General features: G+C 36.6%; 1 protein-coding gene and 1 long non-coding RNA gene across 10 annotated transcripts in view; both read right to left on the bottom strand.

Moving 5' to 3' along the window:
* Window positions 1-1,075: 1,075 nt before the first annotated feature.
* On the bottom strand, window positions 1,076-12,724 carry LOC149050712 (uncharacterized). 2 transcript variants are annotated; one of them, XM_089198274.1, is made up of 7 exons: window positions 12,182-12,724; window positions 11,498-11,536; window positions 10,129-10,461; window positions 9,801-10,043; window positions 7,720-7,843; window positions 6,846-6,917; window positions 1,076-1,805 (listed from the first exon to the last, which is right to left on the bottom strand). In XM_089198274.1, exons 2-7 carry the CDS (start codon window positions 11,529-11,531, stop codon window positions 1,718-1,720), a joined length of 894 nt encoding a protein of 297 aa, XP_089054400.1. In that variant the 5' UTR covers window positions 11,532-11,536; window positions 12,182-12,724; the 3' UTR covers window positions 1,076-1,717. The 2 variants fall into 2 exon arrangements, with proteins under 2 accessions (XP_089054400.1, XP_089054401.1); XM_089198275.1 differs by having other exon boundaries at window positions 11,498-12,724.
* Window positions 12,725-17,390: 4,666 nt separating this feature from the next.
* LOC113665642 (uncharacterized) overlaps window positions 17,391-20,870 on the bottom strand; it is an 11,367-nt gene continuing 7,887 nt past the window's right edge. For 3 of the 8 annotated variants that reach the window (XR_016184364.1, XR_016184369.1, XR_016184365.1), the window contains 5 exons: window positions 20,313-20,363; window positions 20,059-20,148; window positions 19,534-19,618; window positions 19,313-19,387; window positions 17,391-18,069 (listed from right to left, as the gene is read on the bottom strand). This is a non-coding gene — a long non-coding RNA (uncharacterized LOC113665642). The remainder of the gene's footprint in view (window positions 18,070-19,312; window positions 19,388-19,533; window positions 19,619-20,058; window positions 20,149-20,312; window positions 20,364-20,870) is intronic. The other 5 variants (XR_016184367.1, XR_016184370.1, XR_016184368.1 and 2 more) reach the window with 3 other exon arrangements.

Raw genomic sequence — 20,870 nt, 5'->3', positions numbered from 1 at the left:
TGTGCAACAGCCTTCAAGGACTATGTTCTCTTAAGATATCTCTTCAAGTATGATTTTAATTCTGTTAGTAAGTTTATTATAATTTTTATATTGTCAATCTTGTTATTATTTTTCCCGAACTTGACCGTAAGACCAAGAAATTTAAGTTAGAAAGACATTTTGTAAAGCGTAAACATCGCGAAGGTATCTACTTAGTATGCGAACTCCGTTCTGCGTAGTTTAGCGTGATTCGCTAGTTAAGTATAAAAGCATGACGAAGGTTAGAAACTGACAGCTCAGCAAGTGTCACCTTTATAAGCGGTGACCCACACTTTCCTCGAGAGATCAGAGCTAGTCCCCGTTGTATTAACTTGCGTAATAAAAGAGAGAATAAAAGAAGTAGTCAACTGAACGACGAGTGTTAGGAAATTACTTCTAACAACTTTGTCGATTTGAAACACGATAAATTTGCAATTTGATGTAATATATTTTTGCAAATTATTGAAGCTCTCTGCAACAGGACACATGATTGTGATATCTTTTTATCTGAACAGTAAACATGCATTCTAATTTCTGTTTTACTTCAGTTCAAATTTTTTCAAAACATTGACATTTACCTCTCAGTAGTGAGGCTCTATATTCCTTCGACTACATAATTTTCCTTTCCGGTTGCGGTTACCCATTTCTATGGTCTTTCTTCGTAGAAAAGTTGAAAACCTTTCTCAAGTACGACTTCTGCCAAAGAATATAATTTTCGAGTCTGATATTTCCGCCGTAAATTTGATCGTGAATGGTGGTACATGTTTGCCCGTCTTGCAAATTCTTCTATTATGTGTTTGGTTGTGCCCTACACACAGAAAATGTCGTCATAATACCTCTTCCAAACAAGCGGTTTAGTTGTGCTCTGGTTGATAATACTTTTTTTTCTATTTTTGTGATGAAGAATATATTGGAAAAAGCTACGGTCATTGCCGCTCCGTGGGTTTGTGAGAAACAGTGTTGTGTTCCCGGATAATAGGGAATTTAAGAAAATCACGACGGAAACGGCAACGGCAATGTCACTGAACGAAAGGTTTAATGAGCATAAAAATGGCTTTGCACGTCCGCTATAAACCTTTGTAAATTTCTTTTCGTCCTCTGCAAAACAACAACGTGAAATATTCAAACTTTGCGTCGTCTGGAGAACTTTAACGACAACGGCTTATTTTTTTAAATTTCTATTATTAATTTAACGCTGTGTTCCATATTCAGTTTCGAGATAGTTTTGACAACAAGAAACAAACTAAATTACTTTAGAGTATTGCAAAATTCGTAGGTGAAATGTGAGTTCATTTTTTTTTACCGACGTTATAAAATTTGCGTGTTAAAGGTGAGGAGCGATTGGAAAAACTTAAGTAAATCCCGAGGTGTTTTCTGTCTCAGATTGTTCCGAAATCCCTTAATATACAAGAGCATAGTTCTGCTACTCGTTTTCTTGCTACTCCGTTACTCCTTGCCCCGTTACTCTGTTTAGTAACACCCCCATCATAGAGGGAAGCTCAAGTTTGTGAAGGTCACCAAGGCCTCTTGTTTAAAATAAATGGACTGGGCTGCGTAAGAAAGGTTACAACTCGATGTAATTGTTTTTCTTCACTGTTTTCTATTTATTCATTTATTTTTTTTGTTTTTTTGTTAAAACTCCACAATTGTCCTCTAGTCAATGAAATGATTTATCATGTTTTATTTTGCTATTTCTTACTTACAGCATCAACTGCCCATAAGAAGAAACCTCCATGTCAGCAAACACTCCAGGCAGTAAATCCTGTAACTGGTTTTTGGACAAATCCCTGAAACCAATAAGTCATCACAACGGAGCGGGAATTATGCTGCCTATGATATATCTTCTCCTACATCTTGAAAGCACATGATACTTTTCAAAATTCCAGAAACGTTCTCATTTGCTTACAATTCAGATTAACGGATGATAGCTACTTTGACATTTCTCTACCCTGGAGATCCTATTGCAAAACTGAATATCGTTCAAAGCAATCTGCCCACCACTTTCTCACCATGTTTGTTTTCTGAGTGGGGGTGCACATTTTAGAGAAGGCAAATAATCTAATCAGATTCATTGCCTAAAATTAAAACGCTTAAATTTAAAGAAATGAAGGAGACATTTATAGATCACCCTTTGTTAGATTCCTTTTAAACTCACTGGTCGTATATTCGAAACTTAAACTGGCCAGTGTTGAAGTCGAATATGAATAAATTCAATTTTGAACGGCTTCCTCGGAGTTGCCGTCCTCACCGCTTAAAGTACTACCGCTTATTGTTCGTTTTCCTCAAGGACCATTCAATCGCATGGTCGAAAATGGACCTGTAGGTGACCACTTCAGGCGTTATTGTTTCTCTGCAACAAATTTTGCCTAATTTTAGGATCCTTGGGTATTTACGCGACCCAAGAGATTGGAAGACAAAAGCAACGTGGTATGTGGAGAGAAGAAAAGCGTCGCGCTGTTTTCAAAGTTTAGGTTGTTAATATCACTTTCTGTATCGTCTACTTTAACTTGTTCATTTCATGACTGAATATTTCCGAAAAAAGAGAAATAAACATATGAAAACAGCTCTTAGGCAGCAGAGGTAGTTTTACGGCTGGTACGGGAGCAAAAAAAAATTATATTCTCTTGTACGGGAGGCAAAAGCGCAAAAAGTGTGGTTTTCAAAAAGACAAGGAATGAGTCGTAAAATTTTTTGGCTTGCCCAGTTTTTGAACTTCGAATGTTGATAATGTCAAAGAGGGTTTCTTTCTCATTTTCAAAAGGACGCGAAATAGATTGAAACATTATTTTGGGTCAATCGAAAACGGTGTGGAAGTTTTTGTTTATGAAATGCCGTTTATGAAGTTGTAAAAAAAAAAATGCAACTAAAGCGCGATTGCTTGTGAGTTTGATTGTTTACGAAGCCGTTTTGGGCTCAAGGAAGTCTCAGAAGGAATTTCACAGGCAGTACGAGAGATAATTGTACAAATAAGGTGTGATCGTAAAGATGCGGAGTGGGTAAAAAATGTCGATGAAGTCGCAGACAGAGTTTATCGAGTGGCGCAAGCATAGACAGTTTAAAAGAGCGAGGTTATGAAAAGACGAGGAATGGGTCGAAAAACATTTGGCTCATTAAAAAAAATGTTTGAACTTTGGACGATGATGAAGCCGCAGTAAGAGGTTATTTTGAAGCTAAGCTCGAGCGTCAGCTGTGCGAAAGAGAATGTTTTTCAAGCGCATAGTGGATCGAAAAACTTATTTTTCCCGATGAACGCTGGCGCGAAGATTGAACTTTCTTAAGTCCCTCCCATGTTTCATCCATTTGATAAGCAACATAAAGATATAAAAAATAGAGTTTAATCTAGAAAAAATCGAAAGACTAAAATCTTCCTCAAGCTGATCCCAGGAAACATGATTAGGTTGCTGCCGTGCTGGAGAGAGCGGAAATTTGACTTTGGTGCGTTTTTTTTTATGAGGAGGAGCATAGACAACATTTAAGAGGGGTGAGAATTGAATCAATTATCTTGATTACTTGTTCATGCGTGTACCTTCATGGAAAAGAAATTAGAGATCAAGGGACAAGAGTACTTTAATGAAAAACTATTTTCCTCCAATTCAATTCGGCCGGGGTTGTCCTAGAGACGTTAACGTTTCAAATAAATCCCACCCTGAGACTACCACCTGGACCATCTTCAGAACTCATGTTTAAGTTTAAGCTTTGAAACTAAAGGATATTCGTAAAGTTAATATCTTTTGCGCGGAAAGTTCTATGATAGAGCTCAATGCTTGAATAAGCTGTCTAAAGATAAAACTATAAGAATTTTCCAAAACCAAAACAAAAACTTGTATCCGGAATCGAAACTGCTATGTCACAGGCACACCATGATCCTAATAGATAACGCACGTTTTAAAGCAAAACATTCCTTGGTAAAATCACACCACCTCAGGAATATGAAATCTTATTATCGACTCAATGGGCTAAAGAGGGTTAAACAGCGAAGATTGTTTACCAGTTATGTCATCATGTTGAACGAGTTGGTGACACATAGTGAGCATCATCGAATTGTATTGTTTGAATTAATTTCATAACTGGATCTAACCGTGATAAACGGCATTTTGTTATCCAGTTGCCATGGTACACTTAAGTCCCCTAGGGACGTAGATAAGACTCTTACCGGACTCCAAATAAATATGTAATGTACTAAGTAAGTGGACTAAGTTGTACAAGAGAAGTTGCTAGTCCAAGAAATATTGTATTATTTTATATTTTTTGACAGGATGTTCAGTTTCCAACTCATTCTGATGTGAAAGCCCAAATCATGTCTCTATACATCGGCACGTGATTAAAAAATCATTAATGAATGTTCGTAAGCTAAAGAAACGTCATTCTTACAGATATTTCAGCCTTGTGTTGTTACTAAAGGCCCCTGCTGGCAAGTTCTGCAACTTGTTTTTGGACAAGTCCCAAGGAACAAATTAACAAATCAATTACCTATTTATGGAGGGAGTAAGTTTCTAAAGAAACTGTGGTGCTGCGTCGGTGGAAGAGTGTAACTTATTTGATAACGTAATTTAACGATTTGCTCTGACGAAGGGCTAACGCTTGAAACGTCAGCTTTGAAACTATATACGGTAACCAATTACGTTATCAAATCAGTTGATTATACCAAATTACCTAATTATTTTATTTACTCCACTGTAACCTGAATTGCCTGCTTTCAAATATATAAGAGACTCGCACTGTCCGTATGGTGCTTGTTAATTTGAGCGTCACGTACAAATGAATTAGCTGAGTTTTTCCTTTAACTTCAAACCATTTGCCGATCTCATAATGGCTGAAAAGATCTGATGAAATATACATTCATCAGGATTATCCTCATGCCATTCACCTTTTCGATCAAGCAGTGACCATTTAAACAAGATAACTTTTATCGACTAATAGATCAGTAAACCTCCTCCGACAATTCGGTTTGAACGTTTTAACCAATTCCACATCCACGAGGAATATCCGTAGCGAACAATTGCTTAACAAGTTTTGACCAGTTTTTTTTTGGCTCAAACAATTACCATAGCAACACTTCAGTCTACTACAGTGTCATCCAGTTTTAGCTTTCTGTGTATATCACCCAAAAACGAGTTCGGTGAACCCAAGATTATTCAGTACCAGTCAGCATACCATGACTTAGCTCTTAGAAACTTTTAAAAATACCAGTGGAATGAATTTGGACCCACCATAAATTATCGAAAAGCTATGATAGTGCTGAAACTAACTTACAAGCTTTTTTTGTTTTCAAAGACTGAAACAAACCTACCTCTTTATGTGCTAATTGCAGTTTTGCATGAAGAAAAGGTGTGATCAATAAACTCGCTTTTGAGTGACAAGCTCGTACAGTTAAACTTACGGTTGTTTTTAGAATACCGCATAGTTAAAATTGTGAATTTCTGCGGCACGGAAATAAAATGTCCCACTTCATTAAATCTTGGGTTTATAAAAAATAGGAAATTTTCTTAAAGCCTCCGTAACGGCCATGGGTTTTCGTAATGAACTGACCAAAAACGATTTTCTTTCACTTGGCCTCGATCAAAGGGAGTGTGTACACTTGAAATGATTAATTATATACTAAAGATAATTTTCGAAAATACTAGAGTTTAATTTGACAAACGCTTTTGCTGTTTACCAAAACCAGCAAATAAAAAAATAAATAAATATGCAATGATAATGTTGCACACGGAAACACCCGAAATGTTTTTTTGGCTATCTTAGAGGATAGTAAATACATGTAACATCAATTTTTCCTCCACAGCAAGGATCAGAAGCAAGTGTTCATATTCTTATAGTAATTTCAATGCTGCGCTCAGAAGTAATTCTGTCTCACTTTGTGTAACAGCTCTAAGTGACTTCTTTCCCATGAATATAGAGGTTAGCTCCGAAGGCTTAAACTGGGTCCGATCTACTACTTGGCTCTTAGCAATAAACTGATATGCTTCTCATGCAGAGCACTTTGTATAAAGCTGATCTAAGATATATCGACGATTCTCTGTTTAGTTCGAGTATTTTTACACTGCAATGGTAAGTGTTCTTTGAGTACGATATGAAATAATGAACTTAAGAAATTTACTGAAGTCCAAATTTTCAGCTGATCTCAATATCGTTTTCTTTTACTTATCTCGCCGTGTAACTTTCCAAGCTGCTTTACATAAGACATTAACTTTTTTCTACCTAAAAGTTTTACAGAGCCGGAAGAGAGCTTTAAAAATATAGTAAATATGGACGAATTTTTTCCAAGTTTATCATGGATGATCTATTTCCCATGAGAGGATCATTTCGTCCGTCAGTGTTTATGTTCTACGTTCGAATCGAACAAAAGAATAAATACTCATTTTGATGGTCCGACATAGATACCTTATCAAAGTTTACTCATCACTCAGAAATTACATATCACATGGAGGTTATCTCTGGAAATACTTCGGTTATGTCCAAGAGAAATGATAGATTGACACTGATTTCGTTACTAAATTCAACGGGTTTTCTTTGTCAGGTTGTAGTTGCTGGTGTTGTTGTTTTTGTTGTCCTTTCACCAACTTAACATTTGCAGGTGGGCTCTAAGGTCTAACTTAATATTTTCATGATCAAGCTCAATGTGTGGATCTTTACGTGGAATAGCGGACATAATAATTTTTAAAGTAAATTTTGTAAATCAATGATGCATGAATTTAGCTAATTTGCGAAATTTATGCAATTTGATTTGCGAAACGCACCCGAAGAACCTCACTGAATGAAACATTATTTTCCATCCGTTACTCTTCAATATATCAAAATAAAAAGTTGACAAAGTCAATATGACTTACAGTTTTATTAGATTAGAATTTCTGCTGAAAACTTCCTTCGGCAAGTGCTTCAATTTGTTGTTTGAGAGCGTGCTGCAACAAAAAAGAAAGTCAGTTTTAACTCACATTGTGAAAGGATAATCAGCAGTTAGCAGAAAAACCGTCATCTGTTTTTACCGAATGAGTGTTCAAAAAAAGAAACCGGTAGAGAAAGTCCTGATCGAAAGTAAAACAAAGTCAATATCTTAAACTCCTGCGTAAATCTGACTGAAATTAACCTGTACAACATTTTCAAATACATTGAATATGCTTTCACTGGTTTTTTTTACATTCTGAGGTAAATCAGTTGGCTCTTCGTTCATTTCAACACTCTGAATGCAGATAGAAAGGGAAACTGATCACCCGACGCATCTGGTTGAACAGTTATGGCATGTAATTCTTGTTATTTCTTATGAAATTTCTTATAAAATTACAAACGACCATAAAATTATTTTGTCTTTAGTATAACCTTCTCGTACTTTAGGCAATCATTGTGCCACTTCCAAATTCGAACAAAGGCCAGATTTGAGGCTTAATCGTTTACATGAAAAAATTACGCATGTCTGATTGGCTGAAAACGATTGCATTTTTCATATAAATTGTTATTGGCGCTGCCAAAATTTCGTCCTTCTTGACGTACTTCTGTGATGAGTTTTTCATATGTAAACATTAACAAGATTAACAAGTAACGACATGATTTCGAGTGCAATTTGGTGTAAATAAGCGCACTTGTAAATCTGTCAAAGACGGACTCGCGCAATTTTGTTGTCTTTGAAAATTTTTAGTATTTATTAACATCAAATTGCACTCGAAATCATGTCGTTACCTAAACTTATATGATGTATTAAGAACTTACAGTTTTCCTGTAGCTCGGGGAATTTTCTCTGGAATTGACTTAAGCTGTTTCGTTCCACAGTCGGCCGATACTAAGTTCTTCATGTTACCTTTAAGGACTTTGCATTGGCATTGTTGAGGGCACTCTGACAAACAAAAACAGGCTTCCATTAAAAATTGATATTTGAATCATATCTGTTTGTTCGAATCAAATTGATGATGGCACGTTACAAAGTATACCATCCGTTTAGCTAAGCATTGTTCAAAACCATCCAAAACTAAAATGCTCTCTTATCGAAATGAAGACATATTTCACATCACATTTTTTATTTCTATTCAGCCGTTGGTGCAAAACAGCTCATTATAATCACGAGCATGATTTTTATTCGCCATGTATGGAAATGATCTAAAATACTTAATTATTGGGATTTGTTGCTCTCTGGTATTTTCCGTTTGATCTGTTCGAAGATAAGGAGAATAGTAAAGTCAATCCGGTGCAAACTTTGTTAAATTTTGTCATATTTACGACGTAGATTCAAATAGACCGAACCTACTACCGCCAGAGTCGCATTAGAGCTTTTTTGTTTGTTTAAGCGAAAAATATGTCAACGAGTTGTGTTAAATAAGTGCTACCCCCAATTTTAAAACCTTTTTGCGGATCGCCAAAATTTCGCCAATCTTCAAGGGAGCCGATGTCCTGCCTCGCAGGCTTCCAATCTTTAGCACACCGAACAATCTTGTTTTTAAACCATTTAGCTGTCATCGTACACAAGACATGTTCAGATAAAATCTAAGCGGGAAAAATACGCTGTGGTCCGCTAAAGTAGTTTGGCGCACGCGATGGCAGGACATCTGACACTCAGTTTTTGTTGGATGGAAACGAGGAATTTGAGTGAAGTTTTTATTCGAATGTCTGACTCGTACCCTGGGCCCGGTCACTGGCGGCAATTTGGAGAACAATCGGTTTTAACGAGTACTTCTCCTTCCAATGGAATCATCGAAGCCAGCACAAGTGGTGCAAGCTGTAACCAAAAAGATTGACAGGAAAAAAGAAAGCGGAATACTACGATACATGGTCCCAAGGTCGAACCATGACTCCAATGAACGCGAAAACCTAGACTACGGACGGTTTCGAAAGCGAGCTCTATTTAATAGAAGTCTTCGCCCTCTACGTCTAAGAGTTGATACTAGCCGCATAGAAGCCTGCTGATAATGTACCAACAAGATAAAAAACGCAACGTTGTTTTGCAGAGAAAGAAAGCTGCGAAGATAATCATTCGATGACGATCCATACTTTGCCCAGTAATTTTAGCGATAATTTTTTCTTTATCCTTTAGTAGAGGGAGATGGGTTCGTGATTGACGAACGTGTCAATCAATGAAGTTTTGATCAAAGGACACTAGTTTGATGCGTCCGCCTTCAAAAATTGAAAATTGCAAAAATTTTTGCCAATGTTTGGCTCGCGAAAAATTGACAGATATTTGAATTCGCTCCAGTGCGACCCGGCTCTTAAATTCTCAATTTCAAATAGATTCAAATAGACCGACCTACTAATCCTCTATTTTCTTATGTGACGTATACGGCGAACGACTTAAAGATGGCTATCCTAACCGAAAAAAGGCTCTCACTTTTCTATACACTGATTTTATTGCGTGCATTGCCTCTTGCGCGGTCGCAGTAATGGAAAATGCCTTTAGGTTCGAGCAATTTGAGCTCAGGGGAAAACCGCACTAACGTCACTTGCGACTTTTGCTAGTTGTTTATTTATCCATTCTGAAATATTTTGCGATTATTCAAAAGTTTGAAAAGCAGAGTTTTTGATGGCACTTTTTCTTGGGCAGCGGTCAATCGAGTCAATTAATAATTTTTTTAAAAGCAAAAGCATGAAAATTAATCTTTTAATATTTAAAAAAAAGACACTTAGTTTTTTTATGTTTTACTTCATAAATGTGACTTTTCAGGTTACCTTTGAACAAAATTGCAGAAGGTTTTATTCTAAAACCAAAAGTTCCCAAAATCGACATAACACAAAGAGTAAGGTTTACCAAAAGCATACACAACAACCGAGACCCCCTTGAAGTAAAGATGTAACTTGAGACTTACTCTCGACAACAAGACTGATGTTTTTCGGCTCCTGGTCGTCCACTTCGCAGCTGTAATTTGTATTTCCTTCTTCTTCAGTGACTTTGATTTGAAGTCGCACACTAGTGCTGTTTTGCACAACAGCGCCATTCTTTCTCCAAACAATGCGAGGAGCTGGTCCACCTTCCGCCGGGCACCACAACGATGACAAATGATTGAGCAGGACAAACTGAGTCTTTGCGACGTTTTTCAGGTTGGTGGGAACTAAGCACAAACATAATAAGACATATCATCTAGAATAAATTATACCATTAAGAAAATCAAAACACTTAAACCTAAGAATACTTACCTCTTGCATTTAGTGCTTTTCCTTCATAGGAACTGTCATACGTTAGCCGGTATCTACGGTGAGGTGAAAATCTTAACCACATGTTCTGTCCACTGGAACGTAGTTTAAAGAGAGGAACACGCCTTCCACAAAATACACCCAAAAGATTTCCAGACTGATTATGCCCATCACGGATCTCAAGATATTCCTCATCGGCACAAGGTGCTCCAGGTGAGTAAGAGGGCAAATAAAACCCCAATTCTATTTCCACATATTTCCCTTTTTCTACTTGAAGACGGTGGGTTGTGTCAAAGTCTGGGATATATCGGGAATATGCTCCCGCGATTATTGCAACTGTAACAAAGAACATAATTTCACAGAGGAATAAGCATACATACTTTGAACAGTTAGCTCATTAATGACTGTCGACTTGCTTCAGTTATCGTGTGCGTAAACGATAGTGTAAACTCATGATAGACTCTGAGATTAACTTCATAGGAAACTTTTCCCTGTATTTTTGTGGTAAACCTGTTATACGAGAAGTATTTATTCTTAATAAATCAGTGAGCATGTCAAACTCCTAAGTCAGTAATTAACAACTGATCAGACATGCTGTGCCACAAGAGTCAAATGTCTCTGGTCGTCTATGTGGTAAGCATGGATTGCACACGTAATCTTCGCGCAAATAACATGTTCTTGTAAAAGAACTATTATCAATGGCTCTTGGTTAGGCTTGGATAGTTTGCGTTCGCATAATAGTTTAAACTGCCAGACTGCAATGCTCATCGGTAAAATTGCATAGTTTGCTCTAAATTTTACCAAGGCTCTTAAATTACGCTTTTAATTATCCTCGGTGGCCAAAACAAAATCGTTCCTTCGGATTGTACGTATTTTCACAAATATGGATGGTAACCTTGGCCTAACGTGTGACGCAAGTTATAACTAATTTATGGAGCATATATATTCCTCAAACTCAGCACAATATCATTTCTTTGCTGAGTCGTAATAATCAAAATAGTGAGCTGCTAAAAGGCATCAAGACCGTAAAAAAACGAGAAATTAGCAAGGTATACAATATAAGATTTGTATTTAGAGCCAATGAATTTCACTGAACCTTCCTACAACTGTTCTGCGTATAAATAACGTTACTGATTTCCCTTAGTTCTGCCCATATTTTTACGTGAACTTTCGACAGAATACTTGCCTCCAACATTGCTTATTTTTTATCATTCTGCCGATAGAATTGATCTAAGCTTACCCTCGGCAAATCAGTATAATCTTTGCGTTAAAAATTTATCATAACTTTTCTCACAACCAAAACTACTATTAATTGTGTGTCTTGTGCTCACTCATGAAAACTACACGTCTTAAACGAGCGCAGCCGACTTACCCAAAACAAAAATGAAAGTCCACATGTTAGACATCTTTCCTAGAAAGAAAAGCAAATGGGTGTTAAAATAAATTCAAATCTATCTTATCTGTAAGCCTCGAGTCGGCACCTCAGCATATCTATACGTTGTATACGTTGCGATTCAGTATCATCATCGGCTTCGACCTTATTTCCTTTGTCGCGTGATTGGACCAGAATATTTATGCCTTAACGACTAAGCGTTCTCCCGGCCACTGTGGCTATATCATACGGTGAATGTTTGCACTATTTTACTGTTTTATTTGACTTAAAATGGAACGTGCAGGTTAGTTAATATTCCCGCTATTAAAATTGTTCAATTCAAGTGTTTAAAGCTGTTTCTAAACATTTCTTGTTATTAAGAGACTTATAGCAACATGCGGCATATTTCCATTGACTGCTATTTTATCATCGTGTCACACCTACCCCAATTCTAGTAATATTCCATACAGTGTTATTTATGAAAACGTTGCGTCGGCAAATAAAACAAAAATTCGTCGTCGTCACAACTTTATTAAGAAGTCAGTTACTCATATAACGACACAAAGCGTTATGTTCTCTTATCCTCTTGATTTTTTCCTTATATTTTTCTCCGGCAGTGTAGCATAAGACTCTACTTAAATTAATTTGATCATCGGTTATAACACAAAAAAGCTACGAGGTTACCTGAATAGTGTTTGTTTCATTTCTCCGCTAGATTGTTTTATTCTGCAGTCGCACTTACCAACACAACAAATATTTTATTCACGTATACATCAATAAAACCCTAACAGATGTTTCAAGCTGGTGAGGTTATACGTAAGTTGCTAAAGTGGAGGCTCGACATATATTTATCTCAGGTAGCCTCTGAAGAAGAGTTTCTCAGCGTGCTTAACAAATCTGAACTGGAAAAAAAGATAAAAACAAAAACAGTGTTCGCACTAGTTGTGGCAAAATAATAACGTAAGTTATTTTTTTAGAGGAGAAAATCTTTCACAAAATGAAGTCAGACTCTAGCCCTCCTGCCATTTCCTCTTTGTTTAATAATTAGCATTTCAAATGTCTCATTCTTATTTTGGAAAGGAAGTTTTAACACCCGCCAATACTTCATCCTGATCTGTGAATCAAAACATTTATACCTTCAACTTTGTAAACCAAAAATCCATTGCAAGACTCGGGTGTCTTAAGTTAAGCAACGTTCACATGCAAGACTTACCTGTAATATAATTGTAAGTTATATTAAAGAAATATTAATATTATATTAAAAACAGGCTCGGTAAACAAACTTGTTGTCCTCTTTCCAAGAACTAACAAAATGAAAAATAGTTTTAGTTATAACGGTGCAACCCTTTGGAATAGCTTACCCTGTGACATTAGTGAGTCTGGTTCGTTAAACTAATTTAGAGCCCTTCTCTATCATAATTTTAAACACGGCATTCATGGAAATCAGGTTTTTAAGTGGCACATTGTTGTAAGTTAATATAATGTTAGGATTAGGATTTTTAGGTTCTTAGGATATTAGTCATTGTATTGGAATTTTTTGTACCTGATGAATGTTTTTTAACGCGTATAAATAATGATTAAATAAATAAATAAAGTTGACGAGAAAAAAAAGGGAATGAACTAAGTGACCTTAATGACGACAAAAAACGTTTTAACCTTGACGAGAGCGAATTCAAAAATAACACAGTGAAAAAGCCTGTTAACAATGTTATATATTATTCTTTTGTGCTTCTGTGTATTCACGTGTTCGTCTGTATTTTAACCCCTGTTTATTAGTCTTTTTGTTCCAGTAAATTTGCTTAAAATTGTTATTAGGCTACATCATCTAAATCCATATTGAAGAAAATAAGCACCCGAGCACCATTTGTCATAATTTAAGATCTGCGCATAAAAACCCGCGCGGAATCTAAACGCTCGCAATTTAATTATTTCCCTATAAAAAATTCAAATCACAGAAAAAAGTGATCAACATTTAATAACAACAAAATCTAGTGGATATGTGTTAACAAATACACAAATCATTAACTGGTCTTATGTATTGGTAACTACTATTTTTTATCTTCCATTGTGAAATGACGTTCATTTGCAAGGATTTAGCATATGGTGCAGAGAATCCAGCTCTCATCTTCATCTTTATCGCTCTCTTAATTCGTACAAATTCCTTAGGATATATCTCGTGCGGCCGTCAAAAATTGACAGATTGAAAATTTAAATGAAATTGAGAGCGCTTGAGTCGTGAAATTCAACGTCCCTTTTAAATATTTGCCTTTCGAAATCGCGAAAATAAAACCCCGTCAAATATTATCTCCTCAGAATCGCAAAATTAAGTACCCGCGAAATTTTAATAAAATTTAAAATCACTAAGTTAAAAGTACCTGCTAAATAAATAAAAAGCTGATTGAGAATCGTCAATTTTCTTGTTTTATTTGCGTGAAGACTTTGGGAGGCCGTGGAAGATGTCACTGAAATATTCACATATTTTGTTGCACTTCCTCTCCTGACGAAGAACTTGACACAGAATTCAGTTATTATTGTTTGGCCAACTTTCTCATTTTTGATCAGCTTAACAGGACATTTCATATCGAAATCAGGCCTGTTGACAATTGACTCATCAATTTAAGTGTACGCATGCGCCTATGTTTGTGTTCAGCGGAACGCAAGGAAAGTGAACGAGAAACTTTAGAGTGAACTGTTTGTCTCAGCTGGTTATTTTGCTCCTAGTTTGACTGGTGTCAAGGCTCTCCGAGTTGTTCTTTACTCCTTACTCATTAGAAATATTAGTAAATTGTGAATCTTTCCCAAAATGCCACAGTGTTATCTGCAAAACAGGACCGTCTCAGTCATGAGAGGACGCGCGGACATACTACATAGACACAAAGAAAGTGAGAGAAGCTCTGCCATAAGCAGCCGAGACTTGAGAATTCTAATCAGAACTTTCCGAGGGAAAATTGGACTCTAAAAAACCGTGAATTGTTTGGCTGAATAGCAATCATTTTATTTGATAGAGGGCGGGCGAAAGAATACTTGGAAATAACAGTTGACGAGAGTAGGGGTATAAAGGTATAGTCAAGAGGTTCTCTTAAAGGATCTTTCCCTGTTAACAACCAATTTCAGGTCAAGTGACCGGTTTATTTCTAAAAATGCTGAAGTCAACCTAAGTCAAAACCATATAAATATACAATTACGAAACGAAAATTCCTTGGTTATTTAGACAAAAGAAAAAGAACCTGATTAGTCCACCGTATTTCATAAAAGTGGACTTCTGTTTGCTGCTAAAAATATCATGCGATTGTCTCCCGGCCTACTGTTGAGGGATGCATGCTTATATAACGTCGCCAAATTTGCCAACGCAAAAATCATTCTATTCTCAAATCAGTTGTTATAAAAAAAGCCCACACAGATGTTTAAAGCTGCGCGCGCAAGTAATAAAAGTAGAGGTTGTCTCATTTTAAATTCACTTTAGGTAATTTATACATCCCTAACGCTTTTTTAAATTTATTTATTTGGGTTAAATAATTAAGTCTATAAGACCAGAATTAAAATAGTCAGATACCTACATGGTGCCTTAGAAAATAATTTTAAGAAAGTTGAACATGTAAACATTTCAAAAGACACAAAATAATATTCAACCCAGTCATCAGTTTGTAGCCGCGGTAAATAATTACTGTGGCTGTGATATATATTGCACATCTCCATTCAGCATAATCTTCCTTAAAACTCAGATGTATAACTATTTTTCATTTTTCACGATTTAACAGTTCTGTTTGTTGTTAACTAATCCTCCAAGTTCGTTAATACTATCAGGCGGCCGTTATCCTTGGAATTAAATATTCAAAACTGTAGTAAACAAAATTAAACAATCATCTTTTACTTCCATATGTTTAGTTAGAATTTGAATAACAAAGGTACTTTTCCATTATAATCTTATCTTTGGGAGAAACCATTGAAAGATGTCAACGAAGCCGATGTTATTTTACTTTTCTGTTGATTTACTTATTGCAAAAAAAGTTCAATGGTTTATTCTACTAAATTTCCAAGACTAAAGAAACAAAAACTGAAGCTGGTATTCCTGCACAGTAAACAAGCAATACTTATAAAGTAGATTATTAAAAAATGGACAGTTGCTGTATCATTGTTATTCTAATTTTTATGTGTAAGAAAGATAAAATTCAGCTACTTGAATATATGTAAACAAAGTGTCTTCAAGATAATTTATTGTGTGGGAGTTTGGTTGTTTTGTGAAAAAATTAATTGCAACTTCACTTCAAAAAAAAGGAAGTAAAGTAAAAGTGAGAGGATGTGCTCATACCATCAGACATATCCCTCTCCCCTGAAAATTACACTCAGTTAAATTTAGTATGAGCCAGAAGAACCATGCAACCATAATTCCACTGGTCTCCGAGGCCTGATGCAACTTAAAGCGCAGTGGAACCTCGATTTAACGAGCTTCGATACAACGAAGTCCTCGATATAACGAACGATAGTCTTCAGCCCGACCAAAGTTACGGTAAAATGTATAGGAAAGAACTTCGATAGAAGGAAACCTTGTAGAACGAAAACAATCCAGAAGCCCAAACGTATAATATACCCCGATATAATGAGCAAATGTCAACAGGTGACAAAAGACAAATGCAAAACAGATCAACAAGAATCAAAACCTTCAATTCTATAACAATAGGACGTCACAGTTAACAGCTCATTATAAATGCCGACGGCGGTAAGGTAACGGCGCAGTTAATAATTTCGTTCGTATACAGATACGAGAATTTCTTGAAGCCACTAAGTATGTCGCATGGTATATATTATTACTTAATGGCCGTTACGTACATTTGCGTCAGTATAATAGAAAATTCTAAGATAGCCAGTAACGCAATGACAAAACAACGAGATTTGTGATTATCATAAATCCCACGAATGCCGACACTGACACTATTGACACATCTACAAATCCGCTTTATCCTCTCTGTCTCTTATTAGTTACAATAAGGCTTCTTGTAGTTAAACTTGTAAGAGGCAGGAATAACCTCTTTAATACCCTTGTTTCTCTGTTTGCTAGTGACTTCCACTGAAATTTGTCCTCCGTGCTTTTAAAACAAGGTGCTGTGGCTATGTACAGACCTGTACAGCGTACTGTAGCTTCATGTAGATATTAACGCACAAATGTTAATGGTACAGTAATCGTTCCGATCCCGAAATGCCCGACGTCACACCACCGAAAAAAAAAATTTAACCATCCCTCGATTTGACGAACATTTTGGTTGTTTTTCCGCAAATTCGTCAAATCGAGGTTTTCGATATGACAAACCCTAATCTGCGTGTAGCCGTACCCCCCCAAAAACAAACAAACAAACAAAAACAAAAAACAAAAAGAAAGTGTAAAGGAAGTTAGGGAACCGTCGCACTAGGCATCTTGTTTTCGGCGGGAAATTGGAACCGGTGAGGACTTCCTGATAACATTACTAGAAACCACTGTTCAACCGACCGCGGTATTTGCAACGGCCAAGGTATACATAGCTATTCTCGATCGGCTGCATTTCTATAGCATGACGTAAATACTGCATTCAGAACAAGGGATGATTTGAAGGTGTGATTTGAATCCAAATGGCTGAGATGGATTTCTTAGTTGAGATCCTGTTAAGAAACGGTGTAAGAAACTGGATAACGGTTAGGAGGCAGCGCACACTGCGCACCTATAACGAACTATTAGAACAATTGGAGGCGAAATAAGTCAGAGGATATTGGAAGATAACATGTTATTTAAAAACGCTTTGACTTTGTTGACGAACACTGATTGATTGATTCCGAAAGAAACACTTAGAAAGACTAAAACTCACAGACTCACTCAACCTACTTACACGTGTCTATTCCATAACAATAACCACCACAAACTAGCTTCCTGTGCCATAGTTCGCTAATTTATTGTTCAAATCGCATGCCACACATGAACAATAGCGAGTTTAAGAAACGACGGCGATGCCGTGGACAACGTCGGTTAAAAAGTGAACCTTTATTTTACCTACGAATCTCGCGTTACTCTAAAGCCGTTTAGTTTGTTTTTCACTGTCAAATCTATCTGAAACTAAATAAGGAACAGGGCGTTAAATTAGAAATAGAAAATTAAAAAATTAGCCGTCGTCGGTCACGTTCTCCAAAAAACACAGAGTTTGGTGATTTCACGTTGTAGTTTTGCAGAGGACGCAGAGAAATTTAGAAAAATTTATAACGCACCTACAAAGCCATTGTTCTATTCATTAAACCTTATGTTTAGTAATGTTCCCGTTGCCGTTGCAGTTGTGGTTTTTGCAGGCCCAGCCGATCACGTGGAGCAGTCAGAGCCTCAAGAGCGCGCTGCTTGCCAGGCTTCGCCTTTTACTGAAAGGCGAGGTCAGCACTCTGCAGTCCTCCGTGTTATAAAACGAAACTGGAACGTTCAAAGGGCCATTTTGAATCAGTTTTCCAGGCGACTCTCTTCAATGGACACGTGAAGAAAGATGGCATGTTAACTTTACACGAGCCGCCTCGGACACAACAGCTTGAATCCATCTTCTACGTTTTTACGAGTACTGAGTCCGCTTTTATGGGATAAAAATGAAGTACATGTAAGATATGAGATCAAGGTCTGATTATTTATTTCTACAGCTGACTATACTCTTTCTTCCCCATTTTAGTGAGAGTTATTTAAGGTCTGATGCTCATGACCATTTCAGGAATTTCCACAATTTTAAAAGGAATGATCAAAGATATAATCTTTTTCTCTGAGTTGTTAAAACTACTTCAAACCTCTACAGCTGGTTCCAAATACATGTCAGTGATCTATTTCTCACCAACTGACCTTGTGTCAGTTGCTATAAAGAAAGCAGCAATTACATGAGAGAAATGATCTCAGTTTATATCCCTATTAGCAAATGGAGACATTAACTAGTTGTTCAGTTATTTCAGAAGTCATAATTTTGAAAGGAATAAATTTCAGATGAAATTCAAGCAAAGAAATGATCGTCACGGGTAGACTGTAATTTATTGTTAATAAGAAACTGCAGAAGAAAAAACCTAAAAAAATTCAGGCTTTGAAATGATTTGAACCTGCAGAGCCTTCAAGATACTAGTTGGCTACTCCTAGCAACTGAGGTACAGAGACACTCATTGAGAGGCAAGTTTTAAGGCGTTCTCCTTTCCCATTAACGATTCTAATCATAATTTTTTTAAAATTAATTTAATTTGAGCTGCAGATGAAAATCAGGCAAAGAAATGGTCGTTGCAGGTGGACTGTAATTTAAGCAATTGCAGAAAAGAAGCCAGCAACACCTCCTACATACTAGTTGAGTGCAGTAGCACTAATTGAGCTATGAGGCCAAAATTCAAAACAAAAACTATGGAAATCTCATTTGTCTTCAAATGCTAAAAAGAAAAGATTTGGACAGGGGTTATAAATAGTGGTGCCCAGCATCACTACTGAAAGCTTGATCTGGTAATGATCAAATTACATAGAACAACTGTGTACTCTATGATATGTGGTTTCCATTACACCAACACAAGAGAAATGTACTTGTAACAGTAAGAAACAACAGTAATAAGAGTTTCCTTGAATAAGACAACCACCAACACTGACATGTAAATGGTATGGGTAACATCCACTATTAGTTTTGTCAACTGAGTTAACAAAACCAAAGCATAGTTGTTTTTTCGGAAACTAAACTCCCTTATCCTGTAGATCAACAGCAGAGTGTGCCAACCTGTGGGACCTTGTATCTGTGACAATTCAGTGATGATACACAGGAAACAATAGCTTATGGATGATCAAACAAAAGTGTGACCTACCTTGCTCTGGTAAGTAATATTTCCTACAGTAAGTTTGCAGAATGCACTTGTGGTGCCACAGGCAGCATTTGTTACCTAAAAAAATTATAATTTACATTAAAACTTAACAACAGTGACCTTTCACACTTTGTGTGGTCTTGCAGTGTATTTTGAGAAGCAGAGATTTTGCATTCTTATTTTCTTTTCTATCAAATAAAGAAGAGACCCCATCACACACTTACTCTAGGGAAGATTCTTGGCTGAGTCCAGTTTAACAAAAAGAGCTGCTGTCACTAACATTTCCTCACCAATAATGGCTTGGTCAGGCTGTACACAAAAAACAAATCTAATAAACAAGCAAATAATACACAGTCAAGATCTTTGCCTCTTGGTCTGCCTAAACAAATGGTCGGTCCTGCTTACATATGTAAAGGACCAAGGTGCAGTTCTTGCTAAACTGGTCCTGTTTTTTTGAGCATGGCCAGTCAGTAAAAAAATAAGTTCTCCCACTGACTACTGTACTTCCAAAGTGTGCCAAAGCTGTTAGACGTGCTGAACATTACAGACAGAAAATGGTGAAAAGTTGTTTCTGAGCCTTGAAAACACACAGAAGGAACCAACTCACACACCCATTCTCAAAAGTACAGGTCCACAACTTCTGCTTTCCATTTACTATTCTTTGACTGCACTGCACTGATTTGGTTTTTCTATTCAACTTGTCCTCATAAATGAAAACAACCCTTTTGTTAGGCTGACTGTGAACTTACCGGTGAGAGATCCTCTGGTTTGGCAGTCAGTGTGAACCATGTGCATCTCAAGTTGATCTGGCCACTCTTCACATTCTCTAGTGGAAGCCACTGTATTCAAAAATTACATAATTACAGGTTAGAATAAACTGAGTGAATTTAACCCTTTAACTCTCAAGATCTGATCATCAATTCTCCCCTCTGGCTACTACACATTTCCTTGTAAATTGATTATGAGAATTAGGTTTCAATCAATGTAATACTGTAAATTGTACCTGATGAGTTTGAGTGTTCTCATTACCTGTTTGCTGTATAATGTATGGATACTATAGAGAGAAGTTACATGGTAATCACTTCTAGGAGTTTTAATCTGAGTGTTTAAACCAATAATTCATCACAATGGCCAATCAGGAAAGGGAGAATTATTAAAATGAACCTGTTAATGTAAACTCAGTTGAAAGAAAAAATGGGTAAAGTACCCAAAGTAGAGGAAAGTGTCACTGATCAAATCACTATAAGTTTTATCTCTTTGCATGTGTTTGGCTCAGAGGGTAGCACATGTTTTCAAGACCAATCACAGACCATAAGAACAAGTAAACTCACCCTTGGGAACTGAATTCCCAGTTTTCTGGGAGTTCCTAGGAATTCCTAGGAATTCTCAAAAATTCCCAATTATGCAAAAAACCCTTGCAAACTGAACTCCCAGTTTTCTGGGAATTCTCAAAAATCCCCAACTATGCAAATAAGCTCTGAGTTGAAAAGCTTGGAATTACTGGCCAGGGAATTTTTGGGAAAGGAAGACTCCAGTTTTGTGAGGACTTGGAATTCTCAGC

Source organism: Pocillopora damicornis, chromosome 2 (assembly GCF_964200805.1).
Source record: "Pocillopora damicornis chromosome 2, jaPocDami1.2, whole genome shotgun sequence".
NCBI classification, from domain to species: domain Eukaryota; kingdom Metazoa; phylum Cnidaria; class Anthozoa; order Scleractinia; family Pocilloporidae; genus Pocillopora; species Pocillopora damicornis.
Note: the sequence above shows the minus strand (reverse complement) of the source record. Positions and strands in the feature narration are given on the sequence as shown.